The sequence below is a fragment of the Nyctibius grandis genome, chromosome 29 (assembly GCF_013368605.1).
Source record: "Nyctibius grandis isolate bNycGra1 chromosome 29, bNycGra1.pri, whole genome shotgun sequence".
Lineage (NCBI taxonomy): Eukaryota > Metazoa > Chordata > Aves > Nyctibiiformes > Nyctibiidae > Nyctibius > Nyctibius grandis.
Window position 1 is genome coordinate 402,251 of NC_090686.1, and position 20,332 is coordinate 422,582.

General features: G+C 63.8%; 3 protein-coding genes across 3 annotated transcripts in view; 2 read left to right on the forward strand and 1 right to left on the reverse strand.

Moving 5' to 3' along the window:
• Positions 1 to 12,135, forward strand: part of NHSL2 (NHS like 2) — a 29,019-nt gene extending 16,884 nt beyond the window's left edge. Inside the window, exons 2-8 of the mRNA XM_068419788.1 lie at positions 2,975 to 3,127; positions 3,876 to 4,012; positions 4,114 to 4,297; positions 5,052 to 5,183; positions 6,385 to 8,565; positions 8,671 to 8,803; positions 9,229 to 12,135. Of these exons, the coding sequence (XP_068275889.1) occupies positions 2,975 to 3,127; positions 3,876 to 4,012; positions 4,114 to 4,297; positions 5,052 to 5,183; positions 6,385 to 8,565; positions 8,671 to 8,803; positions 9,229 to 9,541 (3,233 nt within the window). The 3' untranslated portion in view covers positions 9,542 to 12,135. The remainder of the gene's footprint in view (positions 1 to 2,974; positions 3,128 to 3,875; positions 4,013 to 4,113; positions 4,298 to 5,051; positions 5,184 to 6,384; positions 8,566 to 8,670; positions 8,804 to 9,228) is intronic.
• Positions 12,136 to 12,895: 760 nt separating this feature from the next.
• Positions 12,896 to 14,057, forward strand: PIN4 (peptidylprolyl cis/trans isomerase, NIMA-interacting 4). Its single transcript, XM_068419864.1, has 4 exons — positions 12,896 to 12,974; positions 13,103 to 13,173; positions 13,291 to 13,410; positions 13,882 to 14,057. Exons 1-4 carry the CDS (start codon positions 12,935 to 12,937, stop codon positions 14,038 to 14,040), a joined length of 390 nt encoding a protein of 129 aa, XP_068275965.1. The 5' UTR covers positions 12,896 to 12,934; the 3' UTR covers positions 14,041 to 14,057.
• Positions 14,058 to 16,597: 2,540 nt separating this feature from the next.
• On the reverse strand, positions 16,598 to 20,285 carry ERCC6L (ERCC excision repair 6 like, spindle assembly checkpoint helicase). The gene has a single exon (XM_068419863.1). It carries the CDS (start codon positions 20,268 to 20,270, stop codon positions 16,746 to 16,748), a length of 3,525 nt encoding a protein of 1,174 aa, XP_068275964.1. The 5' UTR covers positions 20,271 to 20,285; the 3' UTR covers positions 16,598 to 16,745.
• Positions 20,286 to 20,332: the final 47 nt, after the last annotated feature.

The window sequence follows — 20,332 nt, forward strand, 5'->3', positions numbered from 1 at the left end:
GGATCGGCTTCAGCCTCCCGAGTCTGCCGTCCCCATCCTCCGGTGTGCGAGGACCGCGGCGGCCGGCTCGCCGCCGTGCCGGTGCCCGTTGCCATGGCTGCTCCGCTGATGGTGCATCGCCGGCTGCTGCTGTTACATCACTGCTGTGGCACCGCCGCAGCGGCACCGGCTGCATCGCCGGCGCTTCCCGCTCGCTCGGAGCGAGCCTGAGAGGGAAAAGTTTGGCGGGGAGCTCGAGTGAGAGGCATCGTCTCACGGGAGCTTCGGCCCGAACGGAGGCAGCTCCGATGGCTCTGTCGAACATCTCCGTGCGGATTCGGGATGCCTGGGCAGGAGGTAAAGAGGGACGCGGCTGCGGGGCGGGGGTGATGCTCGCGGGGGGCACGTGTCCTGCGCCCTGCGCCTCGGGGTGCTGCAGGGATGCTCCGCTCCCCTCGGAGCAAACTCCCCTTGCTCTCAGCCTGGTCCTTATAACCTGGCTCACACCCCTGCCCGGGCAGTGCGGCGGGGACCGTCCCAGGGGACGCTGCCGTGGCCCTGCCAGCCCCAGGGCAGAGGGCAGAGCTCCCTGTGCCAGCCTGCAGCCCCGGGAGGGGACGGATCCCTGGGAGACACACGGCACGCAGAGCCAGGGCTGCCGCCCGCTCCCCTCCACCAGCCCTGGGGCACGGAGCTGAGGCCAGCGGTGTGCAGGGTGAGCCCCCCCACCAGCTGTGCCTCAGTTTCCCCCAGCAGCGAGGCTGGCCAGGCTCAGGCCCAGCGTGCTGGGGGGTGTGGGACGGAGCCAGCCCTCCAGCTCTGCTCTCCAGGACGCCCTTTGCCCCCGCAGGCGGTTGCCGCGGGGTGGGGGCCCCTGCAGACATATTTTGAGCCTGTCACCGATAAGCGTGGCAGGAGGGTCACGGCCAAGGGCAGCAGGCTCCGCTCCGGCTGCCCGCTGCGGGCCAAGCTGCTGTGTGACGCGGGGCCGTGAGCGGCTGCTGGGGCCGTGCCCAAAACCCCCCTGAGCGGCTGCTCCCGAGGAGCGAACGCCAGAGCACCAGGGCGTTACACTCGCTCTTGTGTAAGAGGGGGCACGGCTTTGGGGTCTCCAGACCCCGGAGGGATGCTTGGCGCGTCCCCTTTGCCACCCCGCAGCGGGCAAGGGCAGGGCAGGGTGCTGGGCCCCCCCCCGGGCTGGTGCCTGGGCTCGCTTCCGCCGCGCCCCGGGGCGGCCCCGGGTTTCGGTGCTGCGGTTTGCCCACGTGGTGTGAGCCGGGGGCGGGTGCCCGGGGTGGGTGCCCGGGGGTGCCCCGGCAGCGGGATGGGGCTGCGGAGGTAAGCTCCTGTATGGCGGCTGTGGGGAGGGCGGTGGCGGGGCAGCGGGGGGCTGTGCTTTGGGGGTGTCCCCCAGTCTCGGGGGGACGCTGCGGGGTCTGCGGGAGCGCGTGGGCAGAAGGTGAGGGACATCGGCACGCGGCGAGGCCGAGGGCTGGGTCTGGGCAGGGGGGTGCAGTGAGCCAGGGTGCAGGGTCTGCCCTTGGAGGGGGCCGCAGCGGGACCCCACCTCGCCACAGAGAGCGGGTTGGGGGGCCGGGGTCTGCAGCGTGATCCCTGCCCCCCTGTGCCCTGCAGCCCCATAGCTCAGGGTTTGGGGGAGATGCCCCAACCCTGCCCCGTGCTCCCACGGGACGTCCAGGCACAGAGGGCGAGCCGGGGCATGGGGCTCCTTCTGCTGTCATTGTCACCTCTGCCAGGACCTCCGGCCCCTCTGGGCATTGCCACTGGGACGGGACAGGGCTCAGCAGCTGGGCGAAGCCTCAGCGCGCTCCACACACACACACACACGCCCCAGCCCCGACACCTCCAGGTTGGTATGGAAACGAGTCAAAGTATTTAAAGGAGGAAAAAAAAAAAAAGAGAAAAAAAACCCCCTGGTGTTAAGGCACGTCGTTATGGTAACACAAATTATGAAAGTAACCAGGCTGGGGACGCTCCATCAGCTGGCGCAGGGGTGAAGGGCGGGCAGGGTGGCACCACGGGCAGGGTGGCACCACGGGCAGGATGGCACCACTGGCAGGACGGCACCACGGGCAGGATGGCACCATGGGCAGGGCAGCACCATGGGCAGGATGGCACCCACGGGCAGGATGGCACCACTGGCAGGACGGCACCACGGGCAGGATGGCACCATGGGCAGGACGGCACCCGCGGGTGCCAGCAGGGGTGATGCTCGGGTGCGGTGCCGGGTGAGCCGGGGCACAACTGACCGAACCCTGCGGGAAGGGGGGTCTGGCTCATGCCAGGGGTGCTGGGGAGCCCGACCCTGTTTTGGGGCCATCTGCCTTCCCGCAGCGAGTGGGATCACTGTCACTGCCTTGTCCGGGGCTGGCACAGGGCAGGGCACCGTGGCCAGGGGCGGCTGCGTTTTGGTGGCCGGGGCGGTGGCGTGTGCCGGGGACGGGCACCCTGTGGCTCCCACGGCGGAGGGGAAGCATTTGTCTCGCAGGTAGTAGGAGTACCTCGAGCCCTGACCCTTCTCCCGGGGACTTTTCCACCCGTATGGGTGTTTCCGAGGGTCGGGGCGAGCGCCTGCCCGTCCCCCTGAGGCCACCTTCCCCGGAGAGCTTCGCAGGGTGCCCACGGCCGGGCAGAGCGAGCGGAAACCAGGGTGACGAAAGGCCCCGTGTCCCCTGCGCTCCCTCCCTTTCGGGTGCAACTTCTGCTCTTCTGCAGCGTTTCCTGCGCCAGGGGCTTGTGCTTCCTTCCCCAATTTCACCCCGCTCCCCTCCTGGCTTGTCCTGGCAGCACGTGGGGACAGTGTCCAGCCCCCGGAGCGGTGGCGGTGGTGGGGTCTGGTCCCACGTGGCAGCAGCGTGCCCGGGTGGCTTTGCCAGGGTGGTACACGGCCACGTCGTGTTCCCGGAGGGCCCTGGGATGGGGGGAGCGCCCGCAGGGACCCGCCGCCCTCTCACGCTGCTCCCTCCCCTCACAGCCACCTCTAACCTGGACCTCGAGAGCAAGAAGGCCGCCCGCGCCAAGCTGCCATGGCAGCAGCCCGTGAACGTCTTCCTGGCCGCCGGGCGCCCACCGGGCATGGAGCAGCTGCACCAGGAGGCCCAGCTCAACCTCCAGAGCCTGCTGCGAGGTAGCGGGGCGGGCGGTGGGCTGGGCGGGGGGGGCTGCATGGACCCCGTGCCAGCAGCGGGGTCGTCTCCCAAGTGCGCGTGTCCGAGCCGCTCCTCGACCTCACCGCGTGGTAGGAGCCGGGTCCCCGGGGGGTCCCAGCCTCCCGCAGCCCCTCTCCGAGCTCTGCTCCCAAGTCACTGCTGCAGTGGGGCAGGAGCAGGCGCGTGGGTTGCCCCCAGCCCCGCCGCGGCACGGCTCTGCCCCCGTCTCACCGCACCAGCACAGCCCTTGGGGTTGTTTCCTCCCCGTTCCTTACCCAAGCCGTCACGCACCCAGCTCGGCTGCTCTGCGGGCACCGCTCAGACCAGCGGCGCGGCCTTCCCTTGGCTGGTAATCTCGTTAAATCAGCCCGAGCAGAGCTGCCTTCCGCCAGGCCATAACGACCGCCATTAATTAGCCCAACAATTACAGGATGGGAGACGCTGAGTTCCCTCCTGGCTGTCCCCGGCGGGGCTCAGTGTCCCCACGGGACCCACCGCAGCCCCCCGAGAGGGGCTGGGGGGCTGCCAGCGCTGCCTCGGCTCCCCCCAGCCCTGGCATCCCTCCTCTGGGTCTGCCCTCCCCTCCGGAGCTGCCCGGATTGTGCAGGGACAGAGCCAGCCCGGGGACAGCCACACGTGCCTTCATGCCTTCCTCCTCATCCTCCCTGGGGCCAGGGCTGTCACCCCCAGCCCGGAGCGGGGTCCCAGGTGCCGTTTCTCTTGCAGAGGAGTATGAGGAGCAGTACGCCGAGAGCAGGGTCACCGGGCAGACCTTCCGTGCCGCCGGTCACCCGTCCCCCAGCACCCCCCCCGAGCCGTCACCCCAACCCCCGCCCGCCAAGCGCCTCGAGTTCGTGCCTATGGTGAGTGCTGGGGCGGTGGGGGAGGGTGCCTGGAGGGGCTGGGGGGCCCCTTCGTGTCCCACCCTCAGCCCTTTGGTGGGCACGTGCCTTTGCCCCCGCAGCCCCCGAGCCATCAGGCGACTGAAGAGGAGACGGCTGGCACGACCGCCGCCTCGCTGAGCCTCCCCACCAGCCCGGACAAGCCGCCCGCCTGGCCCAGGGCCTCCCCGCTGCCCACCGTGGAGGAGAGGCAGTGGCACCAGTCCTGTGCCATCCAGGCCAACGTCGTCCCCATCAATGTCTCGGGTAGGGCAGCACCCCCGCGGCACCGGGGGCAGAGGGGCGAGGGGCAGCCAAGGATGCGCCCTGGCACCGGGGTGCACGGCGGGAGGGGGGGGTGGGGCTGCGAGCCCGTGTCCCCGCAGGCCCGGTGGGCACCGGGGCAGAGCAGGGGACAGCGGGGCCACGCTGGCATCTGTCATTCGCAGCCATCTCTCCTGCCATCCGCAGCCGTGTGTGTCTGACCCACCGGCCACGCCGCCGCCCGTCCCTTGTTTGCGCCGCGCTGCCCAGCCAGCCGGTGCCGTGGTCACCTCAGCTCTCGCTGTGTGGGCAGCCTGTGTCACCTGTCTGTCCGTCTGTCCGTCCGTCTGTCCATCCTCACAGGGCTGCAGCCATCTCTCCGCGATGGAGAGACGTGCCGGGACCACGCTGGCCCCTCTCCCCGCCCTGCTGTTCCTCGTCTCCGTGTCCCCAGCGTGGCTCAGCACCGCTGGCCCCGTTAACGACGCAGCCCAGCGGTGGGGGTCCGGCCTCCCCAGCACCGCCCAGAGCCCCTGGCGCAGAGTGGGGCCGCTCTCCACAGCTTCCCCCCCCCATCCCACCTCCATCTGCCGCATCTCCACCTGCCCGCCGTGCCCCATCTCCCGCCTGGCTCACCCCCCCACCATCCCACACTGCTGCCTGCGGTCACCGTGCCAGGCTGGGGGATGCCTGGCATGGAGGGGGCCGAGCCCCCGTCCCCGCACCGCCACGGACAGCGTGTTTGTTTTGGCTACAGGGCAGCACTTTGCTAGGCACGCGAGTGCTCGTCACTCCCTGTTTAACACAGAGACCGCGATGAACCCCAAGTCCACCCTGCGGCGTAGACGGACCGTTATCGGATTCCCTAACCTGTCCCTGCGAGACCAAGGTGACGGCAAGAACCGCGCCCGGGCAGGGCTGGCACCGCCGGAGCTGCCCGCACGGTGGCAGAGCCGCCCCGGGGGCTGGCAGCTGGCACGGGCACAGACGGGGTCCCCAGGGACGCCCCGGCCTTGGGGAGGCGAAGGCCACCACACTGGGTCTGCTCCCTCCTGGGGCACCGCCGCGCTGGGCACGCTGGTGACACCGGGCTGGCCCTGGGGCTGGCGTGGCATCGGGGACAGCCCCTTCACCCCACGTCGGGGTCCGGCACGCTTACGGGGCAGGAAGGCCACCGGAATTTCTCCTAGTCCCCCAGCCTTGGCCCCGGCAGCTCCCACCCCGTGCTCACCACCCGGCGCAGGGTGCCAGGGCTGCGGGGCACCCGCCCTGCCGGCGTGTTTGCCGGGGCTGGCGAGCCAGGCTGTGCCAAGGGCTGAGGGTGCCTGCAGCACTCCCGGCACAGCCACGGCCCGGTGCTGGGCCCCGTGGGAACAGCAGCCATCCCGGCTCGGGCGCCTTGTCGTGCCGTCCTCTGTGGCAGGCGTAGAGCAACCAGAGGCTCTTCTCAGCGGCAGGGGAGAAGCCATGGCACCAGCTGCCCGGGGCATTGGCACTGGGTCGGAGGAAGGTTTTCCCCCATGACAGTGGTCGGACATCCCAAAGGTTGTCACAGCTCCTCCGCTGGAGCCGGTCAGCCCAGAGCTGGGTGTGCTCTGAGCGGGGTCCCGGGTCCTTCCCACGGGGCTGTTCTGAGGTGAGGTGGCACTGTGAGCCCGCGCGTCCCTCCCAGCCCGGGCAGAGGTGCCTTGCTCTGCTCTTCCTGGTGTCCCCACCACAGGGCAGCACTTCTGCCGCCATGGGGCCAATGTCCCCGTGGATGGAGGCTCCTGCCATGGCCGCTGAGTTGAACACGGCACGTCCCAGCCAGCAAATCCCAGGCTGGGGGGTTAACGCAGGCCAGGGACTGTCCCCAGTTGGGTTGTGGCCACACCAGTACAGGGGTAGGAGAGCACCTGGTCAGAGGGTGTCGACCCGTCCCTCCTGGCCTGCCGGGGCACGTGTCATGCCTGGGCAGAGATGCAGCCCCAGGGATCGGCCACAGGGTGGGACCAGTGCTGGCCCCACGGCACGCGGGGCAGGACCGTGGCACCGCCGCCGTGGCAGAGCGTGGAGCGGGACGGTGCTCACCCTCGTGTCTCTCCTCGCAGGCAGCACCAACGGCCCCACGCTCAGCGCCCGCGCGCCCGCCGCCGAGTCCCTCTCCTGCAGCTTCATGCCCGAGGCCGCGGACGGGGGGAAGGCACCCCAGGAGCTCGGCCCCCGCCCGCCCCTCTCTGCCCCGCTGAGGAAGACCTTCAGCGACCTCGGGGCCCGCTGCTGCCAGCCGCCCGCTGCCATGGACGACGCAGCCACCTCCTGCAACGGGGCGCAGGGCACCCCCTTCCCCGCACCCTGGAGCGCCCTGGGCTACACGAACCCCCCCAGCCCCACCGCTGGCCAGGGCAGGGGGCCCGTCTGCACCTCACCGGGTGGCTCCAGCCCGTCGCCCAGCCCGGGCTCACCCGCCGCCTCCTTCTTCATTGCCACGGAGGAGCACGTGGACAGCAACGGGGCCGGCTCCTTCTCCGGCATGGTGCCCGAGAGTCCCCCCAGCTCCGGGGGTGGCCAGAGGTGCGAGGGCCCAGAAGCCAAGGTGAACTTCTTGCCGGGAAGCCGAGAGGAGGCGGAGGCGGCGGTGGGGCCGGCGCGGCTTGAGGTGGAGCGGGCGGGGTGCCGGTTCCGCGAGCGGTCGCTGTCGGTGCCCACCGACTCGGGCTCCCTCTGCTCCGTGGACATCGCGTACGCCGAGACGCGGCGCGGCAGCGCCCTGGGCTACCCCAGCGCCAGCTCCGAGGGCAGCACCAGCACCGACAACGTCTCGCTGGGGCTGGAGCAGGAGGGCCAGCGGCGGCGGCGCTCCAAGAGCATCTCCCTCAAGAAGGCGAAGAAGAAGCCCTCGCCGCCCACGCGCAGCGTCTCGCTGATCAAGGAGGGGCAGGATGCTGCCACAGGGCCCGGCTTGGCGCTGCCCAAGGAGCAGCGGCCCAAGAGCCTGTGCCTGCCGCCGGAGCCCCAGGGCCACCGGCTGGTGCACGCCGACCCTCGGGGGAGCGCGGGGAGGGAGCCCGACGGCACGGCCGCCCCCCGCCAGTGGCACCTCGCGGACTGGAAGGCCGGCAATCCCTACCGCTCCCTCTCCAGCTCGAGCACGGCCACGGGGACCACGGCCGTCGAGTGCGCCAAGGCGCGGGGCAGCTCCGAGTCCCTCGCGTCCCCCTCCGTCTCCAGAGCCACGACGCCCTCCCAGCTCTCCGCTGAGGCGGACCTCAAGACCTCCTCCCCAGGCAGGCCCGCGGGGCTCATGTCCCCATCCAGCGGGTACTCCAGCCAGTCGGAGACCCCGACCCCCACCGTCCCCACCTCCGCCATCCTCGGGCACTCCCCGCACCAGGTGCGGGTGAGGCCGCTGGTCCCCGAGAGGAAGTCCTCGCTGCCCCCGACATCCCCCATGGAGAGGAGCCCCAAGTCCAGGCTGTCCTTCGACCTGCCGTTCATGCCACCCGCCCACCTCGACCTCTCAGGGCTCAAGATCTCCCTGAAGGCCAAGACAAAGGTCAGCCGGCACCACTCCGACTCCACCTTCGGCACCAAGCTGGCCCAGAAGACCAGCCCCATCGCGCCCATCATGCCGGTGGTCACGCAGTCCGACCTGCGCTCCGTCCGCCTCCGCTCCGTCAGCCGCTCGGAGCCGGAGGACAACGCCGACGGCCTGGAGCACGCCGAGGAGCCAGCACCGGGCCCCTGCCTGGGGCCGGAGAGGAAGGTGAAGCCACCCGTGGCAGAGAAGCCGCCGCTGGCCAAGCGGCCCCCGGCCATCCTGCCCAAGCCCCCAGCTCTGCGGGAGGAGGGGCCCCTGTCCCCCACGTCCCCGCCGGGCGCCGTCACCAAGGAGAAGGGGCTGCCGCAGGACGGCTTCGTGGTGCTGCGGAGAGTGGAGCTGAGGAGGGGTCTGGGGGAGCCCCCCGCGCCCCTGACGCCGGCAGGACCCCGGCGGCTCTCGCAGGGCAGCCTGGAGGACGAGCCGCGGCCGGAGCGGAGCGGTGCCGGCGAGGGGGAGCGGAGGAAGGCCAAGGTGCCGCCGCCAGTGCCCAAAAAACCCAGCGTGCTCTACCTGCCGCTCGCCCTGGCCCCGGCGCAGCTGGGAGCCGGTGTGGGGGACCAGACACCCACCCCCAGCCCCATCATCACGCTGGACGCCGACCCCACCGGCTGCAGCCCCGACGCTGAGGACCTGCCGTCCCCGGAGGCCCTGGGTACAGCACAAGCCGGCGACCCTGCCCCGGAGCAAGGTGAGGGACCCCCGCTCCTATGGTGGGTGTCACCCCGGGGACAGGGGGGGTCCCCCCGTGCCGGGACAGGGGGGTTCACGGCTGCCTTCTCCTCCCTGTCCGCAGGCAGCTCGGCGGAGGCCGGCGCGGAGGAGAAGAGCTTTGCCAGCGACAAGACGGCAGACTCCATCACGGAGGAGGACGACGACGTGTTCGTGATGTCCCGCACCACAGAGGATCTCTTCACCGTGATCCACAGGTAGGGCTGGTGCGTGGCATGGGGGGGCACAGCCCCCCGCACCTCCTGCATCCTGCTGCCGTCCCAGGGCTGGGCGCAGTGTCCCCCCCGCTGCAACACCTTAGATTTTCCACCCTGTGGGCAATGCTCACACCTGGCGACAACCCAGCTGTCGCTGCTTCAAGTGCTTTGGGGTTTAGCACCCCGAGTCTGCGGCCAGGCTGGGTCACCAGCTTTGGGGGGGGGTCCACTGCTTCATCAGCCCTGGGGCAAGTCGGACCTGGCTGCCGGGAGAGCATTTGCCAGCGGCTGGGTCCATCGCCTACCGTGCACGGGTTGTGTTCTTGCCCCGGCGGAGCCGGCACCGCCACCGCCAGGCAGGTGGTAGGACCTCACCCCATGCAGAGCGGGGGCTGCTCCCACCACCCGTCTCTCTTGGTGCCTAGGTCGAAGAGGAAGGTCTTGGGGCGGAAAGAGCCTGGTGACACCTTTGGCAGCCGGCCCAACTCCCACTCGCCTGTAAAGACTTCGGGCTCCCCGACCGGCGAGTCCCCGGCAGCAGCGGGCGGCACCGGGAAGTCCTCCAGCAGGAACGAAGACTTCAAAGCCCTCCTCCAGAAGAAGAGCAGCAAAACCAGCCCCGGTACCCGGCCATCTGCCGCTGAACTGCTCAAGAGCACAAACCCCTTGGCTCGGAGGGTCATGATGGAGTTTGCCCCCGAGCTAGACGGTGCCAACAGCCCCAGGAGCCAGCCCTGACCGTGCGTGGTCCCTTCTGGTCGTGAAGGGCTGGAGATGGCTGCAGAGGGAGCGTTGCTGCGGAGGGGTGTCCTGGCTGCCCAGGTCAGTCCCTGTGTCCCGCCGGGGTTTTCTTCTGCTTTTGTTTCTTCCTCGGAGAGCCACCGGCGGAGAGGCAGCGTTTGGAGCCCCAGCCCCCGTGTCTCTGGCGGAGCTGGGCCCTTTCCAGGAGGGAAGAGGCGGCACCGCGGCTGGGACCGTCCCCGGCTGAGCCGGCTCCTGGGACCAGAGTCCTTGCAGAGCGGGACCGCAGCCCCTGGCGTGGCTCGGTGCCGCAGCGAAGCTCGCTTGAAACTGTTTGGTCACTTCGGCATGTGGTACTTTAAATGGCTTTTCTAATGCACCGTGGTGATGATGTTTTCTTCTCTTTCGTTTGACATTGTACCTTGAGTTTCCCAGGCAAAGATCCCAGGTTTGAGTTCGGCCGGATCCGTGGAGATGCACTTTGGGAAGACATAAGGGGGCCGGCAGGAATTGAGGTTGCTTTGGAAGAGCCACAGGTGGTTCCCCCTCGTCGTCCCCAGCATCCTCCCTGCCGCACGGGGACCAGGCACCCCCTCGTCCGCAGCCAGCGCGACGACCTCAAGCCAAAACCCAGCCCCTCAGAAGCCCCCAAAATGCTGCATTTCAGAGCAACTCCGCTCTCGGCCCACGAGCAAACCCCGGGGTCGCCTCTGCCGCAGGCCCCGGGGCACCCGGCCCTGCTGGCACACGGAGGTCTGCCAGCCGCCCCGCTCCCGGGGAAGCCCTGCCCCAGCTCCGCCTCTTGTGTCACACCGAGGTGCCCTGCGACAGCGTCTTCTGCGCCCGTCCGCCACGTCAGCCGCTGGAGGTCCTGGGCCAAACCCAGCCAGACGTCACCTGAGCCACCTCCCCGGTGCCTCCTGGGGTCCCTCCAGGGTTACCCACCACTCCGCCCGTGCCCGCTGGCTGCAGGGCAGCTGTGCCAGGCCAAGCAGGATGTGTCCCAGCGCCGCTGGCAAAGCAGGGGCTGCACCCGCCGCTGCCCAGAGCTCGCTGTTGGCAGTGCCACCGTCCCCTGGCACACGCAGGTCCCTGAGCCAGCCTGGCTGCGCTCCCCTGAGTGTCCCATGGGCTGGGACGTGCTGCTGAGGCGTGTGGCAGACCCAGCGTGGTGTGTGCCTGGTGCCTGCCCGTGGGGCTGCTGCGAGGAGGTGGCACGTGCCGCAGCGGTGCTGGCAAGGCCACGTTGCCCAGCCCTGCCAAACGGGTGGTTTGCACATCCCCAGCGGGGGTGCTGGGGCACAACGGAAGGCGCAGGGTGGGATTCGTCCCCCTTGCCCCCAGCTGCTGCTTCCTGGCCTGGCTCCAGCATGGGAGCACCAGCTGTCGGTGACAGAGGCCACGGTGAGGGGCAGCGGGGCAGGGCTGGGGAGGAGGGCAGGGCTGAGAGGAAACGCCAGCCCCAGCTCAGTGCGTGAGCACGGCTGCGCATCCATAGTGAGAGAGGAAGGGCCAGGCTGTGGCTGACAAGGAAACGGGGTGTTTAGGGAAATGTCTGCTTTAATTCTTGCTTTATTTCTGCAAGCTCCGGCGTGCCCCAACCCCTGGGCCTGGGGGAGAGCGATGCAGCTGGGCCTGGGCAGCGGTGGGGAAAGGCAGGCACTGCACGGCACTACGGCTGCCCCTCCACGGGGCCAGGGCTGGTCTGGGGGGGTCCTCTGTCCCCCCCGGCCCCCCGCACACTGCCTGGCTCCTCGGGGCGCGCAGGTCCCTGTCCACCTCCCCCAAATCCCTGCTGGGTTTGACCCTAAAAGAGGCTCAGCTCTCCTGGTGGTGGGTTCCCCTTCTCCTCCCTCCCAGTACTTGCACATCACTCCCTTCCCTCCCCCGGGGTTGCAGATTTAAGCCTGTAATTAAGATCCAGGCTGAGAAACTCAGGAAAAAAAAAAAACAAACGCAAAAAGCTCTAACAAATTTCCATGCTTCATCTCCCTCCCACGGCAGCCAGCTCTGCCGCTGCTCCCGGGCCCGGTGGCAGGGTGCTGGCACGGTGGGGACTGGGCCCTGGGGATGGGAGAGGGAAGCTCTGGGGACGGGTACATTTTGCACATGACTGCTCAGGAAACCGGTGGTGGCGGAGGTGGTGGCTGGGGGACGGCAGCCGGCAAAGCGGGCTGGGGACAAGCACGGGGTGGGGACACCCCTGCAAAAACCCAGCACGGCTGGCAGAGAAAGCGGTCGTCTGCTGCCGGGTAAGGAATGTTTGGGAGGCCCGGGGTGAGCCCTGGCTGCTGTGCCGGGGGTCGGGCTGTGGGGTGCAGACCCTCCTTTCCCCGGCCGGAGGAACGGGCTCTTCCCGGCAGAGCCAGGTAGTGCTGGGCTGAGCTCGTCCCTGGCCGCTTGCTCCCTCCTCTTTTGGGCTGTGGATGCAGAACTGCTTCTGCGGCTGCTTCGCTGTGGGACGAGCAGCTCGCGGTCCCTGGGGAGACCCCAGCCGGTGGCCCCTGGGCCCGCGGGCCAGCCCGCCATGGTGCGTGCTGCCCAACGGTGTACTTCTCCATCTGCCAGCTTGGTAAACTGCTCCCTCCTGACGGCTGCCTGTGCGTGCTGGTTCTTGCGGCTGCGGAGGGGGGCTGGAGCCCCGGGGAAGGGTGCTGGGGAGGGGGCACGGGCATCCCCCAATGCCCCCTGGGTGGCTCGAGGGGACGCTGGCAAGCGCGGGGCCCACGCAGCCTCATCCACTGGGGCCTCTCACGGCGTCTGCCACTCGCTGTGTGTCCCCAATGGCTCTGGGTGAGCGCAGGGACACTGCAGGGCATCGGGGACAGGCCGGGGTGGGTGCTGGGGACAGGGGGGATGGCGGGGGGGGGGCTAGGGATGGACTGGGGGCCCTGGGGGCAGGTGGGATGGGTGCCGGGGACAGCTCCGCGTGGGTGCTGGTGACAGTGGGGACAGGCTCAGCGTGTGTGCCAGGGACAGTCAGTGGGGGGGCGCTGGGGACCGATCTGGGTCCCCGGGGGCAGGCAGGGTGGGCGCCAGCAACAGCCCGGGGTGTTGGGGACAGGCCTGGGCGCTGGGTGGGCGCTGGGGACGGCCGTGGGTGCCGCGGACTGCCCTGGGCGCTGGGGACGGCCCTGGGTGGGCGCTGGACACACCGGGCCGGGTTCCGGGGCGGCCGCCGGTCCCCCCGCCCGCAGGAGGCCCTCGGGCACGGCCGGCGCCGGTCCCGGCGCGGGGTCCTGAGGCTGCGGGGCGGGGTGCGGGCGGCCGGGCGGGCGCCGGGCGGAGGGAGGCGGCAGGGGCAGGGCAGGGCAGGGGCAGCCCCAGCCCGGCGCGCCGCGGGCAGCCCGGGGGCCTCCGGGGGCCTGGGCGCGGCCTGACGGCGGCAAGATGGCTCCCAAAGGGAAAGGCGGCGGCAAGGCGGGCAAGGGTGAGCGGGGCCGGCGGCGGCGGGGCCGGGGAGTGTGGCGGGGCCGGGGAGTGTGGCGGGGCCGGAACGGGGGCGGCGGGTCCACGGGCCCTGAGGGCCGGGCCGGTCTCAGGGCGCTGCGTTCACAGGCGGCGACAGCGGCGGCGGCAGCAGCGAGGGCAAAGCCCAGGGCCCGAAGGGAGGCGGCAGCGCCGTGAAGGTGAGCGGAGCCCGGGCAGGGTCCGTTGGGGGCGGCGGGGCCCGGGCAGGGTCCGTCGGGGGCGGCGGGAGGGTCTTCTCCCGGCCCGGCTGCCACGGCCCCGCTCCCCCCCGCCAGGTTCGGCACATCCTGTGCGAAAAGCACGGCAGAGCCATGGAGGCCATGGAGAAGCTCAAGTCCGGGCAGCGCTTCAGCGAGGTCGCCTCGCAGTACACCGAGGACAAAGCCCGGCAAGGGGTACGTGCGGTGCCTGCCGCGCCGAGGGGTGTGCTTGGAGGGGGACAGCGGCCTTCGGGGGACCCCGGCCTCGTGGGGGCCCTTGCTGCGTGCCTGGAGGGGGCTGCTGTGGGGAAATCCTTCCCGGTGCCTTCAAAAGCTTGTTTGAGTAGCTGCGAGCACAGGGGTGGGCAAACACGGGTCGGGCCACCCTGGGCTGCTCGGCAAAGGCACAAGTAGGTGCCAGTGGCTCGGCTGTAAATACTTATTCGTAGCAGAGCTGAGGCACAGGAGCCCCACGGCAGCAGGTCGGCGTGCAGGGAGGGCTCAGCCCAAGCCCGCTGTGGCTTTAGCCAGCCAGTGCTTGCGGAGAGGCAGCCCCGTGTGAGGGGCTCTTTCCTGTCCCACGGCCACATCGCCCGCCCTCCCTGCTGATAAAGCTGCTGTGCAGTGAGATTCTCAAAGTTTAACCCTGCTGGTTCCCTCTTGCAGGGAGACTTGGGCTGGATGACCAGAGGCTCCATGGTGGGCCCTTTCCAGGAGGCGGCGTTCGCCTTGCCCGTGAGCAGCATGGACAAGCCGGTGTATACAGACCCTCCAGTCAAAACAAAGTTTGGGTACCACATTATCATGGTGGAAGGCAGAAAATAAAATACGAATGACCATGACCTTGTTGACTGCTTGTATCCCGAGAGCTTCCCAGACACCTTGACCTTGGAGCAAGTCGGTCATAAGCAGCAGCAGGCTTGGGGGCAGCCGGCCATCCCTGCCGTCGTGGCAGGACGCGCAGATCACAGCTGGCAGAGAGCAGGGCCCTGCCTAGAGAGGTAAAGCGTTCCTGGAAAAGGTGGAATAAGAGATTTTCACAGTTGTTGGAACCTGCTTCATGCGGCAGGGCAGCCTCTGGCTTTTTCCGTTGTGGAGACAGTGATCTGTCCTCCTGAGTAAGGTGCTCAGGCTTTTATCTGCAAATGTAAATGGTCCAGAAAGGGAAAGAGGGGTTCCCCGGGGCCCTGATCTTCATCCCCATCCTCGTCAGTGAGGATGCAGACAGCTCTTGTGCTACAGCTTCTGCTCCAGAGCTCAGACTTGGACTGGGAGGACAGAGGGAGGGTAACGCCATGGCTAGTGGTCACTGCCCCGGGCAGGCAGCTCCTTCGTGCCGTTACCCAGCCAAGGCGTGGGTCGGGCCAGGGCTGGAGGCAGCCTGGCTGAGCAGTGGTGGGGAAGGGGAGGTGGGGGAAGGAGTCCTCCTGAATTCAGAGTTACCCATACCTAAAGCTACATCTTAGCCACTCGAAGCTGGGGGAAGAAATTGTGTAACTTAGGCTTGAATGACAGAAAAGCCACTAAAGGCTCGCTTGTTGCTTCCTGCCCTCCCCTGCTGCTGGGTGTGCAGTAGTTCCAGCCTAGCAGGCTGCGCCTCGTCCTTCGGGTGAAACTACCTGAAGGGTGGCATGACTGACGGAGTGAGACAGCCCTGGACGGCTGCTGCCTCTTGGGTCTTGGCCATAAATATGCCAGTGATCCCCTCCCTGCTGACAGACAGCACTCAAACGAGGCACGTCTCTACCGACAGACTCCGGCTTCGTTTGCCCGCAAGCGTCGTGCCGTGTCAGAGGGCTCCGAAAACATCAAAGAGAACAAAAGGCCTCTCCCAAGATCATAGGAAAGGACGAGGTGAGATGGAAACCAGGGCAGGTCTTTCTCCTCCCTCCCTTTTTGGGGTGTTTGCTTTGTGAAGAGAATGGAGAGCTCAATGAAGGATTGCAAAGCTCCAGCTCATTAATAGTTTGTTATGAAAGGCAGGCAGGCCTTTCTACAGCACGAGAGCAGATGTGGCCTCATTTAAGGGATGCTCTATTAATAAACTGCTTGTTTCCAGGCTACCAGAGCTTTGTTCTACCTCTTAGCAAAAGCACATTGGCACATCTCCTGTGTGCCAGGATCATTGTTTCTGTTTGTCATGTCTCCTAGTGCAAAGGATTCAAATTCAGCAGACCAATTTCCTCTCCAAAGCCTGCAAAGCTCAGCAGGGTGTGACAGTATCCCTTGCTATCACGCTGTAAGACAGAAGGCAAACTTGCTAGGCCCTGAACGTGCACATGGCATGAGGAAGCATCAAAATTCACTGCCGTGTTGTCACAGGGAGACTGTACAGGAGGTGGTCGCAGTGATTAGCATACCCAGGCCAAGCTTATCTCCGTGTGGTGGCAGAGGGGAAAGTCAGATGAGCAGAGCTTTGCTGAAAGCCACAACAAGGTTCTTCTGGTTTTAAGCTTGCATGGTTCTGAACTAGGAACCCACTGCATCGTGCCTACAGTACCAGGGAGAAATATTTAATCTACCACAGCTAAACTGTATGTGGGAAGAGGGTTAGAGGGTTTCCTTACCCAAGGGAAAGCAGCTTAAAACTTTAAAACCAGCATTTCCCCCTCCTGTTGCCTTTGTGCGAGAGCAGGCTTTGATGGGGAGAGTGTGAGGGGGCCAAACAAGGCCAGACCAGAGACTCCTTTGAAGTCCTTGACTGCTCCAGCAATCCCAAAAGGTTGGAGGTGTTCAGCACCTTGGAGCAGTCAAGATCTAACTGCAGTTCCAGTCCTTCTGCAGCCCCCCACCTCCAGGCCCCTTCGGCAGCAGCCGCAGTCTGGCAGGGACACGAGCAGAAGGGTTTGTGCAGAGCCACGTTCAGGGTTAGACCCAGCACCAGGCACACGGTGTGCTGGCCTCTGTTGCATGGAGGATTTTCTAGCAGCAACCAACGTTCTTTTTCTCCCCTCTGCTCCACAGCAAATACATTCTCAAACCAGGTTGCAGTAGCTCTGCTCTCTCCTTTGCACCAACACCCAGCTCACCCCAATGGTGGGTGATGTTCAGGCAGGCAAATGGGCTTATTTCAAGTCAAGGAGGGAGGAACTACAGCAGCTTGAGTTTAGGCTGCCTGAAGCTGCTGTAGAACCACAGCTTCAGCGTCCTCGCAGGAGAGAGGCACTGACAGAATCTGAAAGGCAGAAGGATGAAGCCAGGGCTGCAAGCTTGGAGAGGGGGTTAGACATAAAGAACGCTTTTTTTATTAAATAATCAGACAGGAGCATGACCTGGTTTAATCTTTGTGAACTGAGTCCACAGTGAAGACCCTTCCCCAGCACCCAACACTTATCAACTAGATTCTTAGACGGTTTTTCCTCACGCAGGAGGAGATGCTGAATTCGTTTGGTCACCACGAAAGAAGTGCATGTTGTAGCCATCAGTCTTAAGCTAGTTCCAAAAAAAAAAAAAAAAAATCACAGTGATGTAGTTCAGACAAACATTTAAGGAGAAAAAGTAAGACTCTACCTAATAAAGACACACATATTTCATTTCTGGGCTAGCTGTCTGTACAAGTTTAAAGTCATAAGCATAACTTCAGGATCTCCACTTTTTATGTCAAGAGCTTGCAGGAAACAGTTCAATGCCTCCTGGAGTTTTCCATCATCCTGAAGTTTCTTCCCACTGTCTACCAAGGTGTTGTAATTGCCCACAGCAGGAGAGGAACTCTGACCAACCTCTTTTTCAGAGACGCTTTCCTGGGTGTAGTAGTCTATCTGCTCACCTGACTGAAGCTCAGCATCATCGGTGGATTCCTCCTGAGATGACTCTGTCTCGTCTGTGTCAGACTGCTCAGAGGGCATCCTGGCTAGATGGAAGGATTCCTCAGCTGTATGAAGCGTTTCTCCAGCAGGCTCTTCTTCAGGCTTGGCAGACTCCCCACTACACTCTTCAGCTTCTTCTTCCACAAGGTCGTCTTGCTCCTCGTCACTGTCATCTCCACCAGTGGTTCCCATGATTTCTCCAATATCCTCAACCTCATCCACCACCTTGTTGATTAGAGATCGCCTGGAAGCGGTAGACCTATTACCACTGCTCGCTAGTCGGGGAGAAAAGATGGCTTTTGCTATACTTGTGTCACATTTAGGAGTGGAGGCACTAATTCCTCCCAGAAACTGATGCAGAGGGCTGTTCAAGGGAGAGGGCCTTTTCTCAGGCTGGTTTTCCTCCAAGACCATAACCACATTGTCTTCATCCTCACTGTCTGAAACAATTCTTCTTAAGCATTTCTTTCTACCAAAAGCAAAGACACCACTGCTTTCCTCTGATGCTTCACTCCCTTGCAGGGAGTTGTTTGGCTCTTCCTCAGCTGTGTGGCAGGGTTTCCCACAGTTACCGTTCTCACTTAGCCAAGATTTTGTTGGAGATTTTTTTGTTGGAGGTTTATAAAAGCTTTCTGCTTTTAGTTGGAAGCCCTCCTTTTCGGGGTGCCCCAGTGATCTTTCCCTATTTGAGGCATCTTGCCATTCATCTTCAGACTCTTCCAAGACCAGATTGAAGTCAACTTGACCCTGGAGAGAAGGCACAGACATATCCTCCAAGCTGGTTTCCAGCACATGGGACTTCTGGAGCCCAGCATGGATTTCTGGTGTTACGTTTGATGAAGTGGGCACTGCAGCAGCCAAAGCGAGCTCAGGAACGTCCTTCTTATCTGTCCCCAGGGCAGCAGGTGGGTCAAGCACCTGATCTGACATTTCTGCATCTCCTAACCTTTTGGGATCGTCAGCCATCCCAGATGCATTAAAGGAATGCTGACGATGCCCAGACAGGCCATTCCCTGCCTCGGTTGAGGTATCTGAATTTACATGGGAACACTGTTTCTGTTCAAGACTCTGACTCTCTTTATCGAGTGGATGAAGTCCAGGTGACAATGGTATAATGCTTGAGTCAGGATTTTGCTCAGCTGCTTGTATATTGGATTGTTTCACTGTCTTGCTGGTGTTAAGCAGCTCTGTATCCATACTAGACACATCTTGTGACTGTTTCTCTTCATCCAAGTCATCAATAGTCAGACTTGTCATTCTGGAGCTGACGTTAAGAACCTGGACCTCCCTGTCCTCTGTAAGATCAATAACTCTGTCGTTTTCATGTTTATCAGCTACTGGTGGTGAAACAAAGCGATTGATGTTGTTCAACCCTGGAGACAACTTCTTTGGCTTGGAAACCAGTTCTGGTGGTCTTTGCCACATCTCTTCACAAGCGTTTCTGATCCCCTCCATCCTCTGGTCTCTAAGCTGAGACTCTAATTGAACTAGCTCATGGGCTTTCTGTACCCTCTGTTGAATGTACTGGTAGTCTTCTTCACTCTCAACCTGCTCCTCATGAGCTATTTCCCTCGTATACATCAAGTCATGATCAGAAATGCCAAACATTTCCAGGGAGTGCAAATAAGCAATGTGTTCATCCAGCTGCAGGTCAGTCTTTCGTTGGGTGGCGTGCAAGGACTGCAGCTGGATCTGAGTTGCAGATGTTCGAGTATCTTCTAATGTGAAAAGCTCCCTTAGTTCCTGTTTGGAGAAATATCTAAAAGGGTTCTTTTTGTCACCGGTAGTCTGTCTTATTAGTGAATCCTTAAATACTTGTCGCCTGTATATTTTCTCTTCCACTGTACCACAGGTAATCAGTCTATAAATTACTACATTCTCTTTTTGCCCGATCCTGTAAGCTCTGTCTACAGCCTGAGCATCTGTAGCTGGATTCCAGCTGGGATCGAAGATCACCACTCGGCTGGCTGCTGTTAAGGTGAGACCCACGCCACCAACTTGCGTGGTGAGCAGGAAGATGGAGTAGTCCTTGTTACTCTGAAAGGTGTTAATGCGCTTCTCCCGCTCTGTTAGGTGGGTCACCGTTCCGTCAATACGCATGATCTTGAACTGTCTGCTAGACAAGACACGCTCTATGATATCCAGCATCTTCCTCGACTGCGAGAATACCAGGGTTCTGTGTCCCTCTTCTCGCAGTCTTTCTAGAAGTCCTACAAGGAACAGCATTTTCCCAGACTCCTGAATCAAAGTCTCATCAGAGAGGTGATCTATTTTATTAGCGCCTGAAAGCACACCTGCTTCACTCCTCTGGTCCTGCTCAGAGTATTCCTGTTCTTCCAAGCCCAGCTGGATACACGCTCGGGCAGACAGAAGCCTGGGGTGGTCACAAAGCTTCTTCAAGACAGTCAGCTCAGCCAAAAGCGATCGGGTTGTCATCAGCAGTTTTTTCACGTGATCCAGAGAGAGAAAGTTCCTGTAGATTTCTTCCTGCACTGGTGCCAAGTACACCCACACAACAAAGTCGTTTTTCCTAGTGAGAGATGGCATGACAGGAGGAGCACTGTTCTCACTTGGATCCTCGGGAAGAGGCGCGTCTGGTTTGTCAGCGCGATTGTTTTTGATATCTTCTTTGGTTCTTCTGAGGAAATACGGCTTTATAATTGTCATTAGATTCTCAGATATCTTTAGCCCCAGTGCTTTCTCTCCTAGAGTTGCATCCTTCTCCCTTGCCCTAGTAATAGGGTCCTCATATTCCATTTTAAACGTTCTGGCCGTTCCCAAGAGAGAGCCTTGGCACGCAAAGTCAAACAAGGACCACATTTCCCGCAGGTTGTTCTGCAGTGGGGTGCCCGTCAGGAGGAGGCGATGCTTTGCAGGAATCGCATATACACACTTGGTCGTTTTGTTAGACGGGCACTTGATCTTATGCGCTTCGTCGAGAATGACGTAGTCCCAGACAAACTCCTGCTCGTGGCTGCTGGCAAGCTGCTTCCAGTTGTTAATGAGCATCTGGTAGCTCGTGATGACGATGCCGTTCTTCCTCTGGACCCTCTCCAGGTTCCTGGTGCGCTCCGACTTGCTGGTGCCGTGGAACTCCTTGACGCGCAGGCCGGGGGTCCAGCGAGCGAACTCCGCCAGCCAGTTGCTGACCAGGGTGGTGGGCATGATGAGCAGGACGTGCCGGACGAGCTCGGCGTCGAACATGCCCGAGAGGAAGGCGATGACCTGGATGGTCTTGCCCAGGCCCATGTCATCCGCCAGAATGCCGCCAGGCCTGCCCTCCCGGTGCAGGCGGTACAGGAAGGCGACGC